A 27,107-nucleotide genomic window follows, 5' to 3' on the forward strand; every position below is an offset into this window, starting at 1 on the left:
GTGTATAGTTATCTCAGTGCCTAAATGCTGTACATGCATCATGTTACTATGATGAATACAGTCACATGAGCTCAGGAAGTCCTTGGAAAACACAAGACATGTTGCTGCTTCGTTCACTTTTCAAAACTGTATTAATAAGTGGGAAGCTAATTATCAACTCTGGACACGAGCTCCTCCTAGGTGGAGAGGAGGATGGTGTGCAGGTGGGTTCTAGTCAGATGAGTCCATGTTTCATCTGGCTTTTGGAGGAAAATGATAGTGAATTCTTCATGTTAAAGATGAGATACTTTCTAGGCTGCAATCAGCAGAAAATTCAAAAGCAAGCCTATGCTGCTTGATACCAAAATGTCATGATATTAACATTTTTGGGTTCTAAGCCTAATTACATCACTGCAAGTGCCCACAACTTCACTTTCCATCAAGCACTTAATATTGCTACCCCTATAGCAAAGATTATTTAGACCAAACATGAAACCACATCTGCAACTTTGTTTGGCCAACAACGGGCCTTGTTTGATGAGAAAAGAATAACAGTGAATGTGTCTGCCCTAGTTCAGCCACATACCTATTAGATATCTCGCACATCTGCATTTTCTTAGGGACTTTGGGTCACGACTGGCCCTCACAAACTTTTCCATTACCCATGTGAAATTTGTTAGGGTCACATGTAGACCATACAACCCAATTTAAGCCCAGCTCATGACCTTTGGACCACAAAACTGCAATTTGAATCACATCTGGCCCAAGGTACACTTTTCAGTGCCAAGTTGAAGTTGCCAAATGTATCTGTATCTGCTATCTGGGTGTTTTCATACAACAGTAAAAGAGTCAATGTATATATAAGATGTAAAGATTGAGAAAAGGCTGACCACAAGTGAACTTAAAAAAGAAACCAACAAAAAACCACAACAAAAAAACACAGGAGACGGCTAAGAATACACACAAATAAGGCACAAGACCTATTTTTCAGTGTTTTCACTCAAAAGTCACAAGCTTCCTCGCATTTCTTTGGAAATACATAAAGATGGGAACTGCCCCAGGCTGATCTTATTGTTCAATAATATATTTACCTCATGTGACTCCTGCCAGAAAGGAGAGGCAAATTCTGAGTCCCTTTTAATCAGGAATCCTGTAAAAAGCACAGTTAAATAACTCGACTGCGAAAAATACCATTTGAGGCATTTATATAATTTGGTATCCACTTCGTTCAAATGTGCGGCATAAATTGTGTTTCTGACGTAGACCTCAGCTCCAACACTAACAAGCAGCTCAGACGGAGCACAGGCTCTGAGACTGCAGAGACTATTACTGATTGGTATGAGACTGCCAGTCTTGATTAACGCCCCTCTGACACAAACAGATGCAACAGCACACTTCACTCAGTACATGTACGCACCCAGGACACACTTGTTTGCTTTTACTCTATTCATCCAACTTCAGTCTGCACGTCTCGTCTTCTCAGCTTTTGATTACAAATAGGAAGCTGAGTATCTGCATCATACTATGCTTCATTTCAAACGCTGAGAATTAATATTTACTCCACCCAACACATCAGAGATTCATTGTTCTGTCGTTGCTCTACAACATTACACCGCCCCCCTTTTCTGCATTAAATTGCTGACCCCTGCCCCCTCTTTTTCCATCACTTTAAGTGCCTCGTTCTATAGTAGACGGCTCTGTTTGACCCATCCCACCACCGCCCACTTCTGTCTTCCCCCTTTCCTAATCTTTTCCCTCCCTGTGCTTTGAATGGGAGATCCTGCAGCATCTAGAGAAAAGAGGAGACAGGATGCAGGGATGCTGTGGGGATGCCATTCAAATAAGGACACCTATAAGAATGACCTCAGCCCCACTTTAGAGGAGTCTCCAGTGTGAGAAGCCCATGGAAAGCATACCATTCCTTCAATCAGATAAAGAGCTATCCCATCACTCTTTTTAAGGGTAAGGGCTTGATTGCTTGCATCTCCGGGGACGGATTGTGAAGGACAAGCTATAGACGGAGGGGAGACTGGGAGTGAGGAGCAAACAAGGGCTACAGTAGAGGACGAAAAGAGGCTGTCAGGAGAGAATGGGCGGACTTGGCTGGTGTCTCGCCACAGTCTTTCGTTGGGCAAAATTTTTCTCCTCCTGTTTTTTTCCATTTTGGAAATCAAGGAGAAGCAAGAACAAGGTATAACTGGTCATTTAAATGCATTTTACTTGAATTAAACTAGTTTCTGTGTTTTTATTATTTTTTAGGTTAGCCTGTTTATTCCTCATTTACTCAGTTCACGATCTTGACTATGGAGCAGCAGGTGGAGTAGGTAATCCAGCATCCACAAGGTCGGCTGTTTGATGCCCGGCATGATGAAGTGTTCTTGGGGATATAAGTGTGTGACTGTAGAAACTAAGTGGTTTACATACTGTAAGTAGACGGCATACAAATGTGTAATAAGTGCTATATGGGTCCTTTCTAAAATGTGGACAAGGTTAAAATAGTTGCTGCGTAAGTGTGTCCCATGTAGTATAATTAGCTGTTTGTTGAACTCTGACTGGGTCGTGCAACTTCATGCCCAGTGGCGTGCAAATATTTAGGTGAATATCCAGATGTTTTAAACTGTCTTTTATCTGCATGTTAAGATATCTGGGAGGAAAACATACCTTTTGGGATATTTGTAAAAATGAAAAACGATATTAAATATGGTTTATTACTTAATTTAACTGTTTAACTATTAACTATTTAACTGAGTCACAGAAATCATGTGACTGATTTTGAAGGCACACAGAGCCAAAAATATCCATCCATCCATCCATCCATCCATCCATCCATCCATCCATCCATCCATCCATCCATCCATCCATCCATCCATCCATCCATCCATCCATCCATCCGGGGGTTTGATGGAGCTGTCCCATCCATCACACTCGACTCACTTCAGCAACTAACTAACTAAGTAATATCAGATATTATATACGGCTTAACAATAGTTGTAAGAATTGCACACACATTTTAAATTGCAAGTTATTTTTAGCTCATTTGAGTATAAACCCTGGCAGACTCCAATGTCTTTATTCTTTAAATAGGAAAGGTAATTTAATGTTAGCGGCGACTCCTGACTTTTCATTAAGTGGATATATAAAAGCAAGTGCACAGATGAAATAAAGAGGTTATGACTTTGTCTGTGTGTTCTGCATAATCATGAGTCCAAGTCCAATATTGCTCTGTTATTGCACAGAATATTATCTGGAGGTGCAAGCTTTGATAGAGTTAGTGCTATTTAGCAAATATAAGCACATAATAGTGCTGAGCTAAAACAAGGAGCATAATGCTTCATAAATATTGGTTTGTCATATTATGTGTCAGACAAATATGTCCATGCTTAAAGCTTAACTATTGCTGGCCTCTTCTTCACAGAGCTCTTAGCATGTCTTACACTGTTATATTTCAGCTTTCAGTGACATTTCACTCAGGACAGAGAATGAAGAGAAACCAGAATCGCACAGACTGTCCTTAGATCACAGACGTTGGAAATATGGAGGAAATGTGAAATGCTGCCATTACTGTGATTTGTGAATCCATCCCTGAATGTCACAACATTTCCATTTGTGGTTTCTGAATCAGTGGAAATTTAATATTTGTATGAGGCTCATCTAGTGATTGGCCTGCTGCTGGAGAGATAAGCACTTTAGGATGCGCGCATGAGCCGAGATACACACAAACAACAGGATATTGCTGGGTTGACTTGACTTGGCGCTTTTCCTGATAGTGGGTCTGTGCTGATGAACAGAGCCATTAATCCTGCAGATCGAGCTGCTGCTCAGCGTCTTGGAAAAAACATGCTCATATATTCACCCTGAAGGATAAAATGTTTTTATGGTCTGACTTAAGAAGCAGTGAGGCATTTTCAGTCATTCAACTTGTGCTTCAATACCCCTCAGTTTTTTTGTTATATTTGACTGAAATCTAATTTAAAGTTGTCTTAAAGGAGGTGTATTATTATTTATTTATATATATATATATATATATATATATATATATATATATATATATATATATATATATATATATATATATATATATATATATATATATATATGTATATATATATATTATGTATATATGTATGTATATATATATACATATACTGTATATCAAAAAAGTATACATTTTTGGATCTTTTCGGGTGTCTGAAGGGACTAATAAATCAAAAACTTCCACATTACATATCCTTTTGATGTTTTTTGAGGCTGCAGTGACTGGTTCAGATTTGCAGAAGCCTGTGACATCTCAGGGCATCATGAGGGGAAAATGATTCAGCTTCTCCATCTTTATCTCCTCCCACTTTCTGCTGATGGATGGATTATCAAATGAAAGTAAAATTTTAAGGCTTCACCCACATGCCCAGTGTCCCTGCAGAAAATGCCAAGCAGTTTGACTTTGTTGTTGTTGTCTGGTGTAAGTGGAAATCAAAATGCAGACAAACAATTCTCAGTGGCTCTGTGGATCACACACTCACAAGGTTACAGACTTTTAGGGAAGCATGTAGGTAGTTTTGTCCACTATCATTCCAGTAGCAATTGTGCTCCTGGACACCTATTTTAAACACTTGACACTATTTCCTGAAAACTTAATGAAATCTCTGACTTCCTTGTTTAGAATACTACAGATATACAGTACAACGGCTCCCATTTTAATTGTGCAGTTTTTTTTAGGTTATTTTAGGTTGGAGGAGTCAAATACTTGCCTTTGCTCCAACTCTTTCTATTGAGGAGTGTGTTTCTATTAAGTTCTGCTGTGCAGCTTTATCCCACCCCCTGTTAAGATACAGCAAGTGCAGCGTGGTGTGAATTTAGGTGGAGATGAAGATGGGGAAGTTGGATAATACTTCACTCCTCTGGGTGTGTGATGTTACAAAAACTTGCAGATCTTATTAGCTTCTTAAGACATATTTTCAAACCAAGGCAGCCCTGAAGAAAGGGGCAGGGTTTTTGTTTCAGAGGTTTTGTCATTTTATTAACTACAGACACCCAAATATCTGCTCTTGTGCAGAGAAAAGTTCATTCAACCATTCATTTTCCATATTAGTGTAAATCCTATTCAGGGTTATAATCATATTTCCGGAGCCAATCCCATCTGCCCTCAGTGCAACAAATGTGGCACGCCCTGGACAGGACGCCAGTCCGTCACAGATTCATTTTTAGTTTTAGATCGCTGCTTGTCTTTACAGACTTTCACCTCTCTAGTCTAACTGTGACTTACCCGCAACTGGATAGTCTGTTTTTTTTTTTCACATGTGCACATGTGAGCTTTTATATATGTGATTGGAGCTTTCTCATGTTGTCCTTTGACATTACCCAACAACAGGTTTTCAAAGAGTAGCCCTGGCCACCCTGAAATGTGTCACACCATGCACGAGTGTTATTGTTGCTTCGACGGGGCAGCATGTTCTGGTGTTGGGTGGACGGTCCTTCCTCTCAGTGTTACGCTGTACAAAGAACAGAGGAAAAACGTGCATGTACATGTGAGGGCTCTCCAAAGAGAGGGCGTGGGTACTGTATTGTTTTCAACAGATGGGAGTCAGGGGTGAAAATGGGTGTGTGTGTGTGTGTGTGTGTGTGTGTGTGTGTGTGTGTGTGTGTGTGTGTGTGTGTGTGTGTGTGTGTGCGTGCATGTGTGTTTCGCATAGGGGGCCAGCTGGAGTGTGTTTTTTTTCTCTGTCAACAAGTGAAGTCCTCCTCCATCTAACAGGTTCTCGGACATCAGCCAAGATGACAGGACACACCACTCTGTTGTTTACGCCTAGCTCTCTCCTTATCTGTCATCTTCTCTGTTACTTAGTCACATGGGAATCTGTTTGCTTAAAAGATGCTACTTTATCTGCTTTTTTATAATTTCTCCCAAACTCTTGTAAGTCTTTGAAAATGTCCCCACTTCCTTTTTGTCTTTTATCTGATCCATCTTTATTTGTTTATTTCTCCTGAACTCATTGTGGCAGGCTCCACAGCTGCGATGCCTCTCTGCTGTTTTAACATTGCTTTTCTCTTCAAGGACAATGATTTGGCACAAGTTAAGTCTCGTGATTGTTAAAATGTCTGTGTCCTTTCTCGGCTCTACTTTACAGCGAGAGCAGACACAGCCAGTGTCAGAGGTGCATGTGACGTGTCTGAATGGCCTCTGAAATTTTGCCACCCATTACTTTTCTACATTATAAACTTACGTTTTTTACACTTTCACACATTTCATTTTCGGTAACATATATTTAGAGAAGATACTGATTATGAATTTAGATGCAGTTCAGTTCACTCAGTTGCCACCAGTGGGTGCTGCAGTTGCACCTGAATGCATAACAGATTTAAAAAGTGATACAAAGATGGTAACAGCAGGGTATACAGTCTGTGTTTATTATTGTTAATATTTCAATGAATATAAAGATCTTTTTAAATGATTCATCATACTCTTGTTTGCTGAGATGATGGCTTTATGTGAGAGCAGAGCACAGCATCCAGTGGGCTGATGCTTTCATTAAAAATAGCCAAAACTGGTCCACGTTACCATCTGGAGGAGATGTTGAGAAACAAACCAAGTAAAACCAAGATGGATCAGTGAAAATGAGTAAATGAAGTCCATAGTGTTGCTGAAGCCTCTTCATGATATGCGGCACTCTGCAGTACTAATGAACGACTAGTTTCGCTGATTGAACTGCATTCAGAAAGACAAAAGAAAATGATTTGTAGCTGCAGGATTGAATATGCATCTGTGTGACTTTGTGACTCTGTTTGTAAGTTTGTATGAGTCTGGTATTGTTAATCTTAACAGAGTGAATATTGAATCTGCATTCACAGAAATCTTCTACATTTTAGCAAACTTTAGCAAAATGAAGCTGAATTAAACAATTATCATTCTTTGTTAGAGACTAAGGCCCCGTTTACACGTAGCCGGGTATTTACAAAAACGGAGGCGTTTTCATGCGTTTTGGCCGTTCGTTTACACGGAAACGGCGGTCAAAGTCACCAAAAACGATCATTTCTGAAAACTCCGGCCAAAGTGGAGATTTTCAAAAACTCCGTTTTCCCGTTTGCGTCTAAACGGAGGAAAACGGAGGAAACGGAGATTTAAGCTTCAGAACGTCACATTATGCACCAGAAACTCACCAGCGTCATGTGTGCGACCTGTGTTTACAATTAGTTTGGCCACCGTCAATATTTTCTTGTATTTTACCTGTTTAATATTCTAAAGTCACACTCAAAAGTAACTCCCCCCCCCCGTCCAGCCTCCTGCTCATTCAAGCCTGTGAGCGCGTCAGCCAGCAGCATGAAGCCTGAATTATGGTCCCGCGTTAAATCGACGGCGTAGGGTACGCGGCGACGCGCAAGGTACGTGCGCGTCGCCGCGTACCCTACGCCGTAGGCTCTGCGTTAATGTAACGCGGAACCATAAATCAGCCTTAACTGGAAGTTACACACGTGTCATTTGTTGATGTTTTTCCAGGATTCTGATTGGCTTGCATGACGTTAAGAGCGTTTTCATGCGGGTCCGTGTAAACGAGGATTTTTTTGAAAACGTAGAGGGGAAAATATCCGTTTTTGTAAATACCCGGCTACGTGTAAACGGGGCCTAAGTTATTTGCTTTTAGTTTTAATGGATTGGCCCAGGACCTCAGGCTAGCTTTGGCATTGTTGTTGTTGTTGTTATTATTATTTTTTTTTAAATATTTTATCATAGCAACCTTTAAATGTAAAGGGGAATATTAAATGGTAGCAAAGAGAAAAGTGTCTTTGAACTCTTGCCATCTTACACCCCAACTGTTGTCAAAAACCAGCCAAAGTAGCTCATAGCGTCGGGTCTGGTTCTCCCCAACAACATCTGCGTATAGTTTACAGCAGTACGTCACACACGAACAACGATGAAACACAGTCAGAGAGCTTCAGTGGGCATCATGGCAATGGCAATCAAAAGACACAAAAAGGTAATGGTAAAGAAAAAGAAATGATTGTCACTGAGTAAGAGAGTAATCCTGCAACTGCGTCATGAAAGTGGTTTCCCTCCCACACCTACAACGGAGTCAGTTGAGCTAAAAATGACAAAAGTTCCTTTGTGCTGCTTTAAATTCACTAGTTATTGGTGCTAATCTATTGTCTTATAAAGCTGCTCAGGATTAAAACAGTGTGTTTCGCATTCCTTGGTGAGGGGGAAACTGCTTCAAGACTGCATACAGCAGGTTTGAGTTTGCTGATGTTATGAATGATTTTGAAAAACACAAAATCTGGTCCCATGAAACAAGCACTTCAGAACAAAACTGCATTCTGGGTAAAGTGGATGAGAAGGGCATTTGCCCTTTTCAATCCGGATGAAATGGATGTAATGCCAGTTAAAATGCAGTATATAGAAAACTAAACATGCACGACTTGGTGTGTGTGTAGACCTTTCTGTTAGCGGTGGGGATTAGGTTTAAATGTTTTCTCAATAACATTGTCTCCTTTAGTGAGCGTGTCTATGTGGGGGCGTCTTGCAGGAAATGCCAGGGGATTTATCCTTTACACCACTGTTTGTATGTATCTGCACGTAGGTGGGTTTGTGTATTTGCAGTGTGTGACGAAGATGTGAAGATGTTTGCGAGAGAGCAGCGAAGACATAGATGCTTAGTGGTTTGTGTGTGTGTGTGTGTGTGTGTGTGTGTGTGTGTGTGTGTGTGTGTGTGTGTGTGTGTGTGTGTGTGTGTATAAGTATGTGAATTCGATAGCTTAAATAACATGTGTTTATGTTTTCTGGAAGTAGTGGGATGGTAGATGGTGGGTCCTTGTGTGTGTTTACATGTTTTTGTAATGTCTTGGGTAGCTCCTTCTGACCTAAACACAGGGTTTGTTGGGACCAGTTCTCCTCACGAAGGCCAGAACTGGGTCTTTATAAGGAAAAATGTCCTGATCTGGGCTAGGAAAAAGGTGTAAGTAGAGGTTAGGTCGGGGTTAATAAGGATAAGTGTGCAAGCTTGTGTGTGTGTGTGGGCGTGTGTGTGAGAAAATCCAGCACAAAGGGATGAAGAGTTGTGCATGGGGTACACATGGTCATTGATGAGCAGTGAGAACTTAATGGAGCAGCTTCTACTTCCTGGCCTCCATGTGTTCTTTTTCTCTTTTGGTAGAAGGTGACAATAGAGGTCATTACTCTTTGTGAGGCCACAGCAGATACCACACAGCTGCTTTTGTTTATCTATTCGTACTACTTTTTTTTTTAACTATAGTATAATACGCCTATAAGATGGACGGGGGAAATCACTAATGCTGCCAAGACTGTCTGAATGTGTCCAAGGTGTTAAAACCGCCAGGGCTCATGACCTCCTGGTAATTATTTAAAGTGTGTTGAGTCTGAAAGGAAGCAGATAGTTTAGGCTACATTCACACTCGTCTGTGTTTGTTCCAAAATGGTGTTTAAAACAGATCTGACCTGTAGTCACACTAGCATTTGGGCTCAGTGTCAGAAAAAGTTCTCGTAAACGCGTATCGCACAACCATCCATCCTCACCGAGCGTAGATGTGGATAAGATTCAAGAGTTTGTCCTTTTTTCTTTCTCAGTAATAATGCTTATAATATGGAGTGAAGGAAAAATATAATAACGCAGTTTGAGAGGTGAAAATACAGTGGATCAAATTTTTCCCACTTTCGGGGGGTCAACTTTTCCAGAGCAGTGTGGATGATAAAACTGTAATTAAGGTTTTAAATGGTATTAATGTGGATGCAGCCTTAGTGTGTGGTGACCTGATGAAATGTTGATGGTCATGTAAATGATGGCACAGGTTAGTTTTTAAACTGCATTACTGTGTACCATGCATAGCAGGATACAGTATATACTTGTATGCTGGTCTTTGTACATAGTAACTATAGCAGCTGGACCTTTATGCATACTACTTACTTGCATACTTACACCCACTATTAGTTTAGAGGTTTAGAAAAATGACCATAATCATTGTGAAATCAAGGAAAAGAGAACTGGCTAGTCCTGCCAAGGATGACATTTCGTGGCAAATCTAGTGCAGGGTAAACTTCTGTTTTTGCACTGTTTGGAGTTGGATGAATATCCCTGTCACCTCATTGATACCACATCATATTGAGTCTTGTGTAGTTTAGAAATATCAGGTTGGTTGAGGCTCTGAAGTACCCCGTTAAGTGGAAATGAGTCTGACTGGCTGGTGTTGTTTCAATGGAATAAAAAAAAGAAAAAGACAAAAGATTCCTTCGCATCGTGTTGGAAACTGGAAAATAAACTTGATCTGAGATTGAAAGCATTATCAGAAAGAAGTGGTGTGTCAAAATAAAGTTTATCGTGTTGGTAATCCTCTGAACAATGATGAGAAAATTATAAATACATACATTAATCTCTAGTATGGAAAACCTCATTTTAATTGCGGTGTTCTGATTAGTAAGTGCAATCCACCCCAGGGATGGTACTCAGACCTTATGATAATTGAGCATCAATTCTTGGATGGGGTGTGTGTCGAGGGATTTGTGTCTATGCAAATGATTGCCTGAGGATTATAAATAGCTCTTTTCACATCTGAAGTGATTGAGTATTGCATTTTGCGGTGTCAGGAGAAATGCCAGTGGATATTCATCTTCTTGGTGAACACAGGCAGAGATGGTGTTTATGAAATATTAAATTGGGCTCAATGAAGAAATACACGTGGAGGAGGGGGCAATGGATGCTGCGGGGGGGACGAACAGGGAGAGGGTGGGCTCAGGCAATGAATGAAATTAAAAGTGGTGCAACTCTGAAGGGCTAAGGAGGGAGGGAGAGAGACATGGGATGAGAGAAAGAGAGAGAGGAGGCGCAAAAGAGATGGATAATAAGTGGACTACCCCCTCCCCCCTTACTCCCGTGGAGAGGTAGAGGCAGTCTGCTCCCCCTCACCCCCCATTTAGTAAGAAAAAAAAAAAACCTTTGTGAAACTTTCCCCGACAGAGGGAAGGAGAGGCAAAGCGAGCAGAGAAAAGAGGCAGTCAGGATCCGATTCAGAGAGACAAGAGAGGACGAGAAGGCAAACCAGACAGTGAGGAGCAGGGGTAAAGCAGGAGGGACTGTTCTTGTGCAGGATAGTCATGGCTTTGCAGTGCCGGACAACTTTTCCCTTGCTTGGGTTCCACATGAAGAAGCAGACTGGTCTGTAGCAGCAGCATCATTACTCCTATCCGTCACCATGCCGTCCGTGTCCCTCAGCCTGCCGACTGCTCTGGCTGGACCTGCACGCACCTGGGTCTGCCTGTCCTGCATGTTCTGGGTAAGACCACTTTTAAATCGGATTTCTTTGAATATAATAAATACATTGGACAAATGTAACTTTATATAAGTTAACAAAAGCTTGGCAATGATGATGGGGTGTCTTTCAAACTTTGGTGAACGGTGTTGGTCACTGGGGAAACATCAGTGTGCAAGGCAGTGTGTCGGGTGACAAGGAAACAATTAGCTTTCTGCAGGAGATTTCGTTTGATAAAAATAGGTGGCGTTTTTTTTTCTTCTCACTGTGGGTCATTGAGAAAGCCTGATCAAGTTAAGCCGGTCAGGGAAACGGTTGGGTGGTCTCTGTGTCGGGGGTTGGGTGGAGGGTGAGGACCCCGGCTGTGGGGGGCCTTGGCATGGTGACACATTTAAATGAAGCCGATATTATGAAGCTGAATGAGAGGGTGTGCAAATGTGAGACAAAAAAGTGCATTGTTTTCTCTCTTCAGAACTTTGCTTTACATTTTTTTGCAACTCTGTGCATGGCACAGAAACAAATCTGATCTGACACTGGCTTCAGTCAAATATCTGTCAGTCCCTCTTCCTGTCTGTCTTCTCTTGTCACCCCTTCCCACTGCCTCGCCCCCTTGGTGTCCTGCCCTGTCTCGCTCTAGGTGGTTGGGACACAGCTATTTTTGCTTTCTCCTGTATAATTCAATCTGCTGTGCATTCCCGCTCCCAGTGAGTGGTTGTTTGTGTGCACTTCTGTGCCCTGAAGATAGTGAAGTGGTCAGTTAGGGACTGTATTTCTACGTGCATGTCCACACCAAATGTGTGTTTTAGTTTTTCGTGGTCTTGATATTCTAAAAAAACTTGACCATCTTTTCTAATTTGTGCCACATTTAGCCACATTTGTTTATTTACTGTTTGCAACTATTTAAATCCGGGTACAGTGAGCGAAATAACCAGAGACAAATTCCCTGTCTGGCATGTTCAAACTTGGCCAATAAAGCTGATTCTGATTCTGAAGTGTGCTGAAACAGTGTTCCCATCTCAAATTTACAGTGTCCCCATTTCAAATTTAGTGCTGTTTCGGCTTTTTGAGCTGAACAGAAGATGAAAGAGGAGAGTTGAATCAACCATTGAGATCCATCCTTCCCCCTTTTGGCAGTGGTCCTCTGGGACATGACTGCACACCGCTGGCAGAGCTGCCGCTCTCGGCGAGGAGACTGGATAATCTTACTGAGCTCTTCATCAGTTAATTACCATTCTTTCTTTTGAGGAGCGGGAGGCGAGGTGAAAGGGGAGGGCCGTAAAAGAATCTCAAAGCCCCCCAGCTAAGCTCTGGGTCACTGATTGACTGCATCAGAGCACTGTATGACAAAGCGAGCCCACTTAAGAGGGCGGAGTTCAATCTCAACTCCTGTGTTAATAGCGGATCTTTGTTTGGTGCTGAAACCTCTTTAATTTGGGCTCACCTCTTTCCTTTTTAGATAAGGGTTTGATTGAAGACAACTTTATACGCTTTCTGAACTGCTGCATGGACTGTTTTAGCTGTAGATACTCCATCCTTCCACATCTTTCCAATATTAAAAAGTCTCTTATTATATGTTCGGGGTCAGTCCTGTAATAGAGGATGATCCCTTCTTATTTTTTTGTTGGTACTTTTCAGGTTAAAAACACTGGAGCTCCTCATAATGGACAGTAACATTAGGGTTAGTTGTCAGTGAGCAAAAGATACCATCCATATTCATTCCCAGGTCTGATTACTGTCCAGGAGACATGGAGAACACTGGTTCCAGGTTCAGTACGCAGCGATAGAAACAGGGCACCTTGGTCATCATGGAAACTTTTTGCCCTGTCGCTATTATAGAGGGGATGACTGCTTTCCACCTTTGTTGGTAGCTTTTGTCATGCTTTGTCAGCTTTTGAGTGAGTGTTGGGTCGCTTTTAAACGGCGTAGCTTTCAGTTCGTAGATTGTTGGGCTGTTCGGATTACACACATTGTTTTGTAATCTGGAGTCTTGAGGTCATTTAGCTGTTCACATGACATGACTGCTGCCAAAGGATGGTCTTACAGTCCTACCTGACAGTGACTTTGTCATCCAACTGGTACACCAAACTTATACTGTTTTTGTCAGCAAAATTAGGCGTAACCATGTGCAAAACAGGAGCTGATTATTTGCAAATGAACCAATGGAGGAAATCAATGGTGCGAAAAGACAAAGAAAGACAAGTAACATGAGTGAAGGAAAGGATTTGCACAGTCCGGTGGTGGGTATTTTCTGTGCTGCAGAGAGTTGACGCAGAGTTAAAAAAAAAAATTACCTACCTACAGTAGTTACCCTCTCAGCATTCCCTTCTTCACTGTGACCGCACTCGATGCCTAACTCTTTCATTGGCTGTAGGTGGAATGGAGATTACCCCCCAACAGTTCCAGATATTTGGTTGTTAAATATCCATCAGCTGTCAACCCATAGCTTGAGGATGCAGCAGCGAACATCTTTGATGAGTCTTTGAGTTGTTCACACATAGTGATCAAGTGCTGACCGCTTGCTGATTTTCCACTGACCCATTGGAGCAGAAAAACGAGCTTTAATCATGTGCTCTAAAATGCCTTAGTTTACATGGTTGTGTGGCTTTGATAGATCACAAACGTGTCCAGAGTATGTCACACATCTCACCTATTCACAGCTATGACAGGTAGCAGCCCGCCATGACCCTGATCGCACTCAATCAGGTCCAGACAATGGATGGATGGTACCAAACGGTTCTTGGAAAGTACACAGGAGGTTAAACCAATATACCATTGAGGTGATATATGAATATAGAAAATATCCTGCTTAATATGAGTTTTTTCAGGTCCTAAATAAAGTCTTTCAGAACTTGAATCAAATGCTGAGATATTTTGTCTGCCAGATCTGCATTGTAAGGACATATTGTAGACGTTGTCCGTGGGCAGCTAGGTATATGAGTACAGCTGCAAATTCCATTATGAAGAGTCTGGGCTGCAGAAATGAAAGATCGAAAGCATATGAACATGAAAGAATGAGTAACAGATTCAGGAAACAGGCCATCTTAAAAAACTAGATGGGATCTGGTGCTTAACATTGGACTTAAAAGAGGAGGGCCTTCTCTTGCCCGGATACTCCTGGCTAAAATTATATATTTCCAGCACAGAAGTTGAAGAAAACTTCTCAGGGAAACATAAGGAATGGTAGAACTGCATTCAAAGATGGAGGAAATGAACAGAATGTCCTTTGCACAAAAGATGAGGTACAAAATAAACATGGATTGCACAAGAGGCCTTGAAAGGAAACCTTCAGAAAAGTGCCTCCTCTCAGAAGCACTTTGAATAATTGATGAATGCCAAAAACGGTTTTACTGATATTTTATCAGGTTTCTCAGAGAAGATGAGAAAACAAATCAAACAACCTCCACCAGCCTACTGCTCAGGGAAGGACCAGAAAGGGCATCCTAATCTTTTTGACATTCAAGAACAGCAGGTTGTTTGTGCACCTTTTTTATTGTGGCTTTTGTCGTTTTTAAATTGTTTTGTTTTAATGTGGATTTTAATGGAAAGCACTTTGGTCACCCTGTGTGTTGTAAGGGCTTTATAAATTAACATTGATTGATTGATTGATTTTGATGAGATGTCTGCCAAAGTTTAAGGTGTTGAAAAAGGGGTGTAAGGGTGCAGGGTTCAAAATAACCTTATCACTATCATTGCGTATTGATGTACATTCAGTTCATCAACAATCAGAGTTGGATTGAAAACGTGGTCTCCCAGGGTAATATTGCCATCTTGGGAACAATAGGTCAGTTTACCTTAGTTGTTTTAACTTAAATATATGAAAAAACTTCACATCTAGTCGTTTTTTCTACCTGATGTGGATTGTTTTCATGTGCCTTTTAAAACAAGCACGTGTGCTATAATCATAACGGAAGAACTTATCTTCATCCAGCCCTAAGATGAAAAGATCCTTCTGCCTGCCATCACATCATGTTTTGTGTGTTTACTCGCACGCTCGCTGCACTCATTTCTTTGCCCCTGGAGCTACTTTGAATCCCCTTCAATCTCCTTCAATCCAAGTTACTGAGAATAACTTTTATTTGAGAATAGTCTTGCGCCTGTGGAGCCCCCCCACACACACATACACGATAATGGATTTGCCTGGGACTCGCCTGTGTCATTCATTTTGGGCCATTTCCATCTTTATGTGCCTCGTTTTGCATGTGTTCTCCTGCTGGTGTCTTTTGGAATATTGTTAGTAACAAAAGGGGGAAGTTTAGCTCTTGGTCAATTGATTTATGAGAGTTGTTTAGCTTTTTGCGGTACCCCCACCCACCCTTTTTATTCCTGAGCAGACCCCCAGCTTTGTGCATGCTTCATTGGGCACATTGCCCTTTTTCCCTCTTCCATGGTCTTGTAGTTTTTACTTAAAGGAGATTTGGAATTCATAATTTAACTGAGTTTCAGTTTCCCTGACTTTAGTTTCGTGGGTATTAACTTGTAGACCACAGTCAGTAAGTTTACAAAAATGTTTTATTGACTTTTGTGCATGTTTGCTAACAACAATCTGGTAGTTTTTGTTTTTTGGGCCAGTCTGACTCACAATACACATTTCCAGGAGATGATGGTCCACCCTAGATCCCTCTGAACCCAAAGAACTCAATGTTGCTACAGATTTTAACTTACTAAAATGTAATCTCTTTATTGCTGCATAACTTCCCTCACCCATTCATGATGGGGTATTACATCAAATTGAAGTTTCACTAGCAAGGACCACGCCATCAACAGGATACGTTTAAATGATTTATTGATACGAAGATGATGACGATGACGATGGTGATGATGATGGCGATGACGATGACAATGACGATGATGATGATCTATGGATCGGTCGATGCGTTGTGGGGAAGCTGGTAGGGAATCCGCCGCAGCGCCCGGGCAACGACGAACCCCCTAGGAATCTATGAGGTAGAGAAAGAGAGGGAAGAAGGAGAAGAGAAAAGGGGTGGGGGGGAGGGGTGCAGAGACGAGAGCGAAGATGATCTGAGGGTTAGGCTGGTATTTGAAGGTTTGCCGGAAGAGGCGTGGTGCCGGAGGAGGCGTGGTTGAGGCGTGGTCCTGCTCCCGAAATTCGCTTGTTAAGCTCCAATTAAATTTGATATTCTGGTTTCCTTAAATTGGCTAAATTATAAGATTTGACATTATGTAAATGCAACAGTAATGAACAAGAAAGAATTAGGCTCAATTAGCATTGAATTGGCATTACACAAATAAACTGAGTTGAACTGAACTGACACCAGACATTTTTAACGCAAGGCTTCTCTTTCATACAAAAAAGTTCCAAATAGCATATGTAAATGAGATTTGTATCATAGTGCCTCTCATGACAAAGACCTCTCAAGCTCATTTACTTTTGCTTTTGATGAATACAGTTCTTGATGCAGTTCCATATTGATGATTGGAGACCCCTGCTATCCATTTGAGGCTAACACGCTTGCCTGGACCAAACCGAACCTTTCCTTGAATCATGTACTGTGTTTATGCCATGTGAATGGAGAAACATGGAAAAATTATTTACCTAAAAATTTGTTGACAAATGGAGATCTTCTGGAGCTGTTGACACAATCTGTTTGAAATAACATCAATATTAATTGTACCGGTACTAGTTGGAAATTGAAAAGGTTACTTGTAAGGGACTGGCCTGCCGTTGTTGACATTTCCTCAAAAGAGCATTGATAGAGAATTTGGAAAAAATACAAATTGATGCTATTTTGAACGTGTGCTTTTGCACACATACACATTTATAAAGAAATTGTGGGACAAAATAACACCTGAAAGGGTTCATCTCTCGGTGTCGTTAATATTGGAGTGTATTTTAATTTTTATGAAAGGAAATGTGGCAGTACAAAGTGGTAAAAGCTTAACTTTTCCAACTTTTTGAGTGTTTTTTTGGAATGTTTTACAAAAGAAATAATGTATATTTGCAGTTGACGTTAACAACAAATAACTTTGGTTATCATGTCTATAAAGAAATTTAAACTGGCAGCACCAACTTCTTCCGATCTGCTGTTGTAGTCTTTGTAAGTTAAACTAAACATGTGTGATGAAAACTTGTTAGGACTTTCTTCTGCGTAGGCCAGCCTCCCTGCAGTGCTGCATCAATCACATTGCAGATGGGAAGCAAAAAGGGCAGTTACTGGGAAATAAATCAGTACAGTGACCCTATACACAGAAACATACTTTCAGGGATCAAAGGTAAGCCCTTTAGAAGTTGAGAAGAGCGGGGACTGGTTGCAGACTTTGCTTTGGAGTCTGAGAGAGGTGCTTGAACCTGGTAATAATTAAGATTCATCAGTTCGCAGCAGGAAACTGAGCGCTGTGAGCCCTCCACACTGGGATCTCAAACAAGTATTTTGTGATGTGATGTTGTGACGTCGTTGATGCAGCTATTTTGGATTATGTCAAATGCTCAGTCGGGTTTATATAAGTATTTTACCATAGAAACCTCCATAGATCTGAAATAAAGCAAGTGTGGTGTAATTCATTTTTGGACTTATGGCTTTAATGCAAATGTTTAACAATCTATGCCATTAACTTCTAATGAGTTACAGGTTTTTCCTTTCTTAAAATTAATTGCATATAGCAGCAATATTATTTTCAGTTCTTGCATCTCTGTCTTCTGTGGACGGTGCTTCCGTTGTTATGAGTGCTTTGGAAGGCAAATGGACCTGGCTTCTTTTTTACTTTCTGATTGTTTGTTAGGGGTTTCAGCAGTGATATAAACAGGAGAGCTTCCAGTGCTGTGGTCAGGACTATGTTCCTAGCCATCACCACCAAACTTTCAAGAATCTTTGAAGCCATTATCCGGTTGTATTTAGAGGGACTGATGCTCCATGGGAAGGTTTTGTTACACTTACAGTAAAATGGCAACTTGTTTTCAACTATTGTTAACAATTGATTACGTATTTGCTTTAGCCTATTCCTGTTTTGGTTCTATAGTTTGCATGTATGTATATCTGTGTTTTTAAGAGATTATATATTACATTGACCAAAATAAACTATTGTTTTGTAACCTCTAGCCTCACTCCTGGACCTAACAAAAAGAAATAAGTGCACATTTAAGCAAATAATCGAAATGAGATACAGTATTTGCTGTATTTATCTTGGTTTTTCTATTTTTCTTTTGATTTCATGGACAGTTCTGGGGTCCCATTGTCTGTTCCTGCCTAATTTATTTTGATAAAGTGAAATCATTTCTCTCTTTGGTGGAGATCATGACACTTTTCCTTTGGTTTGCTTTTACTTTACTTTAACTTTTACTTTACTTTTACTTTTTCACCACTATGTCTGTGAGATGATGTCATAACTGGAATCATGAACATTCTTGATATTAATTTCGTCCAATCATTCTTTTAATCAAACCCACAGCCACAGTTATTATCATAATTGTTGACTTCAGACACACACACAAATTGTACAACAACTTTGTGTTCAATCCATAATTGAGTACTGCATACAGTCATGTTAATTGGTCTCAGTAAGAATCTTGGTTTAGTTGTTTGTCTTAAACCAAAGTTTTGAGTGAAGGCATTCATCTTTCAAACAGATTCAAATGGACTTTGTGACTTTGGGTGTAGAGGTGGGGCACATTGGTGCAAGGACAGAATGATTAAAAGCTGACTTATTGTGCTGCTCTTAGACAAGTTTCTTACAATTTAAAACCACCTTATATGGATGTGTTTGACATCTATTGTGTGCAAAAATGTTATTAAAGCCAGAACATCCCTCACATGGACATGTATAGTCATATCTTTAAGCGCATTCACTGCCAGAGCAGAACTTTGTAGCCAAGTCAAACTCCTGTTAAATATAAACTTACAAGACACCCTTTCTTCACAGCAACAAAGTACAAACACTGATAAAAGCCAAGTAACCACTCACTTTGTTGTGTGTGATGCCATAGCTTCAGCATGTGTTCATTTGTGTGAGAGCACAAGAGGTGTTACATCATGATAAAGAGCTCTACAACAATGAAGATCAAGAGCTCTCTTCTTAACACCACTATTTGTTTCTTTAGCGGTAAAGTTTGTATTATTTGAGAAAGTCTAACCCTCCTCGGCAGGATTTGCCCTGTCTGTCAGTCCAGCGCCATGGCAACCCCCAACTCTGGATCTCATCGTAGACAGACAGACAGACAGAAAGATGGATAGATAAATAGATAGATATACTTTATTTATCCCAGGCTGGGAAATTGTAGACTTCATAGACGTGCATTCAGATGTGATACCAAACACTGCTCATTGGAACTGGTGCCCGCAGCATCATGCTGTGCTGGCATTAATCTCTTCATAAAGGTGGATTTTCAGTTTTGCAATTATTTTAATTTATACTCTCTAAGTTCATTTTTGTCCAGTTATGAGGAGGAGAAAAGGCACGCTACAGGAAATGATGATATCTAGTAATACAGAAAAAATCTCATATTTAAAAAGAATTAAATTCCCGTCCTGCCCAGAGAGCATTCTGGGATTACGGTTTTATTTTCAATTGTCTGGTCCAAGTGCCTTTCTCTCTGCCAACCCATCAAGATTCCAAGCTTTTTTCCCCTGGCACTTAGCTCTGGAGATGAACTTTGGCTTTCTTCGATTAAATCCTTTTATTCCTCTGAATCAAACGTCTTGCCAAGACTTGCCCGGTTTATCTGGAGCTTGTGGCCGTTTCTGTTCTACACGTAATGTTTATTTTTAATAGTCTACTATATCGTAGTGCTGTGAGCTGTGTTTTCATAAAACAGACAGCTTATCTCCAGCGATTTTGGGGGATTTTCTCTGAAAACAAAGCTTAACGTTCAGCTTAATATGGATTCATAATTACGTAATTGTAAAAATTTGAAATATGACGGGACAGATAACAATAATACTAAAGTTATATGAATAACTAACATGGAATGTTTACTGTTGTTTTCTTCTGCATTTTTAAGATTAAAAACGTATTATCCAAGAGTCCTGGAGAGTGCCAACCGTGTGAGATTTCCATTGCATTGTGCAGCTATGGTGTCGTGACCTGGAGTAATTTGCACCGAATGAGATGTTACATTATTTTTCTATTGTTGCACTATCAATGCTGATAGTGCAATGTTAAATCTATAGTCAAGGCTACTGTGCAGCCTTAACCAGAGAAATTCAGGACTTGACCAGATAATTGCATTAGATGAAGAATGTCTATACTATACAAACGATGTGATTACTTTTCCATGACATACATCATCAGCCTCTCTTCATGATTGACTGTGGCAACCTTAACGACATGTGTTCTCATGCAAGTTAACCAATATCCATTTCATTCCAATGGGATTTACCATAATCCCTGCTAGGTGTACAAAGCTCTATATTCTGTTTTCTTTTCCACCCTGGAATTTGCCCTTGTATATATGTGTGTGTGTGTGTGTATATATATATATATATATATATATATATATATATATATATATATATATATATATATATACACAAACCAGATTCGGTTGAAGTTGGGAAATTGTGTAAAATGTAAATACAGTAAAAACAAAATACAACAATTTGAAAATCCTTCTCAACCTATATTCAATTGAATACACTACAAAGACAACATATTTAATGTTCAAACTGATAAACTTAATTGTTTTTTGCCAAATAATAATTAACTTAGAATTTCATGGCTGCACCACGTCCAGTAGAAGTTGGGAAAGGTGGCAAAAAATACTGAGAAAGCTGAGAAAAGCTCATCAAACACCTATTTGGAACATCCCACATGTGATCAGGCTAATTGGGAAGAGGTGGGTACCATGATTGGGTATAAAAGGAGCCTCCCCAAACATGCTCAGTCATTCACAAGCAAGGATGGGGCGAGGGTCACCACTTAGTCCACAACTGCGTGAGAAAATAGTTGAACAGTTTAAGAACAACATTTCTCAGAGCAAAATTGCAAGGAATTTAGGGATTTCAACACTTACGGTCCATAATATCATCAAAAGGTTCAGAGAATCTGGTGAAATCACTGCACAATACAGTTCGTCACTACATCAGTAAGTGCGGGTTAAAACTCTACCATGCACACCAAAAGCCGTTTATGAATAGGGGTGTAACGATACACTAATTTCACGATACGGTACGATACACGATATTGAGGTCACAATAACGATACGATATTATAGCAGTATTTTTTTAACAACCTTGAATGAGGAAAATATGACTGGAAAACATTGTCTTTTATTTGAAAGACAGAAAATACAAAACAATGCTGTGCATTTGCCCTATTGTTACAGTTTGTAATGCTTTATACCTGTTTAAGTTTTAAAGAGAACACCAGGCCAATAATTTTCCACAAACTGAACTAAAAGTAAATGTCAGGTTTGCATTATGCATCTTCAGTTTCATACAAGTAAAAATATTTTGCCACAAACTGAATAGTTTCTCTCATGTATGATTTGACTTTTTTTATATTCTTTATATTCTGATGTAAATCAGGGACTATAATTACACTAGTCAGTTTATCTGTAGTGCTTAAAAGCTTAAAAGTTCAGAGCTCAAAACCCCCCAAGAGTCCCGTGACCGGGACCGCAAAACGGTACTAGTTTCTTCTGAGCAGAGTAAGAATTTGGTCCGCCGGTCGAGGCGCAGTCTGCACGCGTGGTCGGATGCGCGTTACTAGTCAACACAATATATTGATATTAATAATCCAATATTGCGATACAGTTTGTCACCTCCACGACACGTATTGTGACGTTTTTGTATCGCGAAATTTCGTGGCACGATATATTGTTACACCCCTATTTATGAACAACATCCAGAAACGCTACCGGGTTATCTGGGCCCGAGCTCATGTAAAATGGACTGATGCACAATGGAAAAGTGTTTTGTGGTCTGATGAGTCCACTTTTCAAATTGTTTTTGGAAACACTGGACGTCGTGTTCTCCGGACCAAAGAGGAAGCGGAACCATCCGGACTGTTATCAACGCAAAGTTCAAAAGCTGCATCTGTGATGGTTTGGGGGTGCATTAGTTCCCATGGCATGGGGGACTTACATTTCTGTGAAGGAACATAAATGCTGAAAAGTACATACAGATTTTGGAGCAACATATGCTGCCATCCAAGTGACGTCTTTTTCGCTGCTTATTTCAGCAAGACAATGCCAAGCCACATTCTGCACGTGTTACAACAGCGTGGCTTGGAAGTAAAAGAGTCCAGGTTCTCCCCTGGCCCGCTTGCAGTTCAGACCTGTCTCCCATTGAAAATGTGTGGTGCATTATGAAGAGTAAAATACGACAGAGAAGACCCCTGCAAGCAAGAATGGGAAAGAATTCCACATGAGAAGCTAAGAGAATTAGTCTCCTCTCTTCCAAAACGTTTATTGAGTGTTATTAAAAGGAAGGTGATGTAGCGAAGTGGTAAACATGCCCTTTCCCAACTTCTACTGCACTTGTTGCAGCCATGAAATTCTAAGTTAATTATTATTTGAGAAATAAAATAAAGTTTATGAGTTTGGGCATTAAATATGTTGTCTTTGTAGTGTATTCAATTGAATATGGGTTGAAAAGGATTGTCAAATCATTGTATTTTGTTTTTGTTTACATTTTACACAATTTTCCAACTTCAACCGAATCCGGTTTGTATATATACAACCCCGACGGTCAAGCTCATCACTGTTTGAGAGAGCTACAAATGAAATGTTTCTTAGTCGCATTTAAATTAGATTAATTTAGACATTAGATGGAATGCTGTGAAATGTAGAGTGCACACATAGTGGCTCATATTTAACATCTTTCTGAAAACTGACAACACACAAAGCTAATCTTAATTCAGGTGTATGAGGTCGTTACAAGTCACACTGTACATCTGAAGTGATTGGGCTCGATCTTGGATACAGTCAAGCCTAGTTGTATCCATCTTTGGATTTGGAAGTTGCATTAATACGTTACTTCATGTTACATTTTAATTGAGTAGTCACTGGACAAAGACGTAGGATTTCTGAAATGGTCAGAAAAAGAGTTCCCTTCAGATTTTGAGCTTGAGTTAAAGATGTTGCCATGATTTTTTCACGATGGTCATCTTTCATCGGTGGCAGCCCAAAATCAGGCTATGAAGTATTCTCTCTTAGACTTATCTCTTACTTTTATTGCAATGATTTAATGGGAATTTTCAATAAAACTGCATCGGGGAAAATGCTAAAATGACCCTTTACCCTTGCCATAGGGCAGTGTTTCTCAATTCCAGTCTTGCATGTTTTAGGGGTTGCCTTGCATCAACACACCTGATTCTAATCAATGGTCCTGATTAGCATGTCATCAAGGTCTTACAGCTCTGTTGATGACACAGCTACTTCAATCACGGTGTGCTGAAGCAGGGTAGCATCTAAAACAGGCAGGGCAGGGGGGCCCGGGGACTGGAATTGACAACCACTTCTATAAGGAAAGTTTTAGTTCAAGATGAAATACAGCTCCGTTTTGTAAAGCACGAGGGGGCATTGTGTGTATGGCGTACTAAATGATGGATTGAACACAAAGATGTTGTAATGAGGTAACTATGCAACAGGTTCCATACCACATTGGTTTTACAGAGTCCTCCTTTTGATCCACCAAACCATCTCAGCAAGTGAATGTCATCTAAATACTCCAAAACGAGACCAACATTTTTCTCAAACAATGACATCGTCGATTCCACTATTTTCATGTATCCTGTATTTGGCTGAAATGTTCAAGTCGTGACTTTCTAAAATTTATATTTGGAAAAATTAACATCTTCTAAAAAAGTTACAAATAAGCCCATACTCTTTATCCCTGTCATTGTGTGCTACTCAAAAAGTTCAATGTACTCCGAATTTAACCAATTCAGACGAAATGACCACGTGTGCTACCCTAGCACTGATGGTCTGGGAAAGAGGATTTTTTTCTTTTTCTTGACTTCTGGATGACTGAGTAATTTCCTCCCTGTGATCCACTCCACTGGGATGTAATGCATGTAGAGGGGCAGAGTTGGGGGGGTGGGGGTTGCTGGGAGGTGGGTGGTGTAGTGGAAGAGGAAGGACAGACTCAAATGCCTCGGGTGCATTTCTTTTTTAACCCCCAAATGAAAAGCAGGTGACTTTTCATTGTAAGTGCATTTGGTTGGTAGGAACTGAGGAAAAGAACAAAAGGGAGGAAGGAAAGGTAAAAAAAGAAGTTTCTCCTTGAGTTGATACGGGGGCTACTGCCTGGATGAGCTACTCAGAAAATGTATTACTCCAAGAATTTTTATAGACATTAACTCACCAGTGAGCTGCTGAATAACAAACAGTTCCTGTTCTTTGCTCCTCCAATGAAACGTCCTGGTGGTCTGAGATTAAATAAATATGATCCAGTGCTCTCTTGAGATGAATAATAATATTAAAACTATCTAATGGATTACTACATTTTATCTGTGTGTGCATTTCCCTCTCAGATTACAATGGTGAGATGCCTGTTAAACTTCAATATCTGTGCATTGTTTTTGGTTCTTGTGTTTTTGGATTTTACATAGTTGTAGTCAGCTATTAGAGCATCAACTTCCAAAAGCAGTTTTGTACACGTTTTGGTCCAAAAGCCATTTGAATGGTAAAATCCTCTTATTAAACTATCCTTCCAACCCCTCATCCATTTTTCTACCCCCTCTTCACCTTATTCAGGGACAGGGAGACCTGCTGGTCTCTATTCCAGCTGTCACTGAGTAAAAGACGGGGTACACCCTGGACTTTTTCCCAGTTCATAGCAGGGTGCGCAATTGCTGATTTTTACTATGCGTGCATAGAGGAAACCAAGCTCGGAGCAACAACTTGGTACCATTAAATAAAGGTGGGGGATTTATGAGATTCACAGCAGGTGTTGGGGAGAGTCCGAAGTGGACAAGGACATAGAGGCTAGATGGTAGGGAGGGAGAGATGGCTCACAGGTCAGTTATCCTTTGATAGTGTCTGTGTATCTGAGGGAGAGCTGTGTGAAAGGGGAACCCATCCCGTGGGTGAGAAAAATCAGGACCACAAGGTTTTTGAGATGTCCTTAAAAATTGTCCTGTCCTTCATCTGAAATCATCCATTGAGTTACTGAGTGTCACTTTTTAACACAAACCAACACATTCACAGATGGAAACATGTATTGATCAGCCTATAGCATCTTGTTCAAATGTCTGTCCATGCATATGGCGTTCCATATGACAGACGGTGGCGTGCTCACTGATTAACCCAGTTGACTGGAGGGGTCTCATTTAGTCTTCTGGCTCCACCAGGAAGAACAATAGTGTCTGATTGGTGGGGGGCAATCATAAATGTGTGTGTGTGTGTGTGTGTGTGTGTGTGTGTGTGTGTGTGTATGCTTTTCTATGACTTAATTAAGACTGCAGGAAATCACCACGACACAGACGGTGAGGCCCCTCCGTCACTCGTGCATGTCTGTTAGTGATGTCTTGCTTCTCTATCACTGTCTCATCGTCCAGCTTGAAGTTTCCCAGTTCATACTTCCCAAAATTTGGGATAAAAAAAAACATTTGGGGAGAAATAAACTACTTTTCGTTTCGGGCAGTTAACCCGTAACATAATAGTGGAAATCAAAGATGGCGAAAGCCAGCCACAATCCTTTTTCCTTGTCTCACCGTCGACAGCCATGAAAAATAAAAGCCATTAGCAAGGAAATTATTGAATTCCTGGCACTACACGAGCACTCGTTTTCTGTAGGCAAGGACAGAAATTTCAGGAATTTTAATCATCATCTGAGCTCAAAATGCACATTACAAAAAGAAGATACTTCTCAGACACATTACAAAAAGAAGATACTTCTCAGACATATTACTTAATCTGGTTTCTGTCCATGCTCTCGGGCTACAGACCAGGTTTCAATTTTGAGGCAGATGTCCGTTTTATTCGTAGACAAATCCTAAACCGCACTGAATATGCAATTAAAATGGAGAAATTGACCAGAGCTGGCTGATCAGACCTTTAAAAACAGTTTGTTATTTGAATCGGCCAGGTGCATTTGTATTTCTTGTCAAGCAAAATATGTTATGATTTACGGTGTGGAGTGAATCACACTTATAGCTCAAGGGCTTAGTAATAAATCATGCGCATATATATATATATATATATATATATATATATATATATATATATATATATATATATATATATATATATATATATGATTGTGTACTGTTATGGATTTTCGAGACAGAATTTCCTCTTGATGGAATCTGATGATTTCCAACAATAATTAATTTGTAGTCAATTGGTAACATATTTAATCAAATATACTTGTAAGATATGCAAAAAAGTCAAACAATTCTTAACATTCTGCTCATTTTGTACAAGGAAAACATACACTTATAGGTTTTTTTGTTTCTGTTTTTATTTGATTGTGGTTGCATAATTAAACATGTATTCACACATACAAACAGAGCTCCATGTATTCATTACGTAATATTCAAAGTGCCAGAAGTGAATTCCAATGTAATCAGTGGTGAAATCAGTGTGTGTGTGTGTGTGTGTGTGTGTGTGTGTGTGTGTGTGTGTGTGTGTGTGTGTGTGTGTGTGTGTGAATACACAGATTTCTGTATGAGTCACACATTCAAAGTAGTCGTGGGAATAGTTTTGAGTTTTAAACTTGAGTAGGAAAACAGTCTTTTGGTTACGTGATTCACCCGGAATGTCTGTTGCCAACCAGAGTCTGGAAAGGTTTATCTCCATACTATAACATGACCCAACACAGTCAGCATCTGCTCAGTGTGAACGACTGTGACTCTGAAACAATACAACAGTTATAAGACAATCAAGTCCACCTGAAATTTAAAGCTCAGAAGACAACAGATTTCATGCCTTTTAGAAAGTGTATTCTTTAATTTTTATTTAATTGTTTTCCTGTCTGCCTTTC

General features: G+C 40.1%; 1 protein-coding gene across 3 annotated transcripts in view; it reads left to right on the forward strand.

The window, feature by feature from the left end:
* tns1b (tensin 1b) overlaps nucleotides 1-27,107 on the forward strand; it is a 202,965-nt gene that overhangs the window by 31,791 nt on the left and 144,067 nt on the right. Inside the window, exon 1 of one of the 3 annotated variants that reach the window (XM_061723872.1) lies at nucleotides 10,892-11,250. The exons of the other annotated variants lie outside the window; for them this stretch is intronic. Coding sequence (XP_061579856.1) covers nucleotides 11,170-11,250 — 81 coding nt within the window. The 5' untranslated portion in view covers nucleotides 10,892-11,169. Of the gene's footprint in view, nucleotides 1-10,891; nucleotides 11,251-27,107 lie in introns of those variants that run through there. 3 annotated transcript variants of the gene reach the window in all.

Source organism: Cololabis saira, chromosome 6, assembly GCF_033807715.1.
Source record: "Cololabis saira isolate AMF1-May2022 chromosome 6, fColSai1.1, whole genome shotgun sequence".
Lineage (NCBI taxonomy): Eukaryota > Metazoa > Chordata > Actinopteri > Beloniformes > Belonidae > Cololabis > Cololabis saira.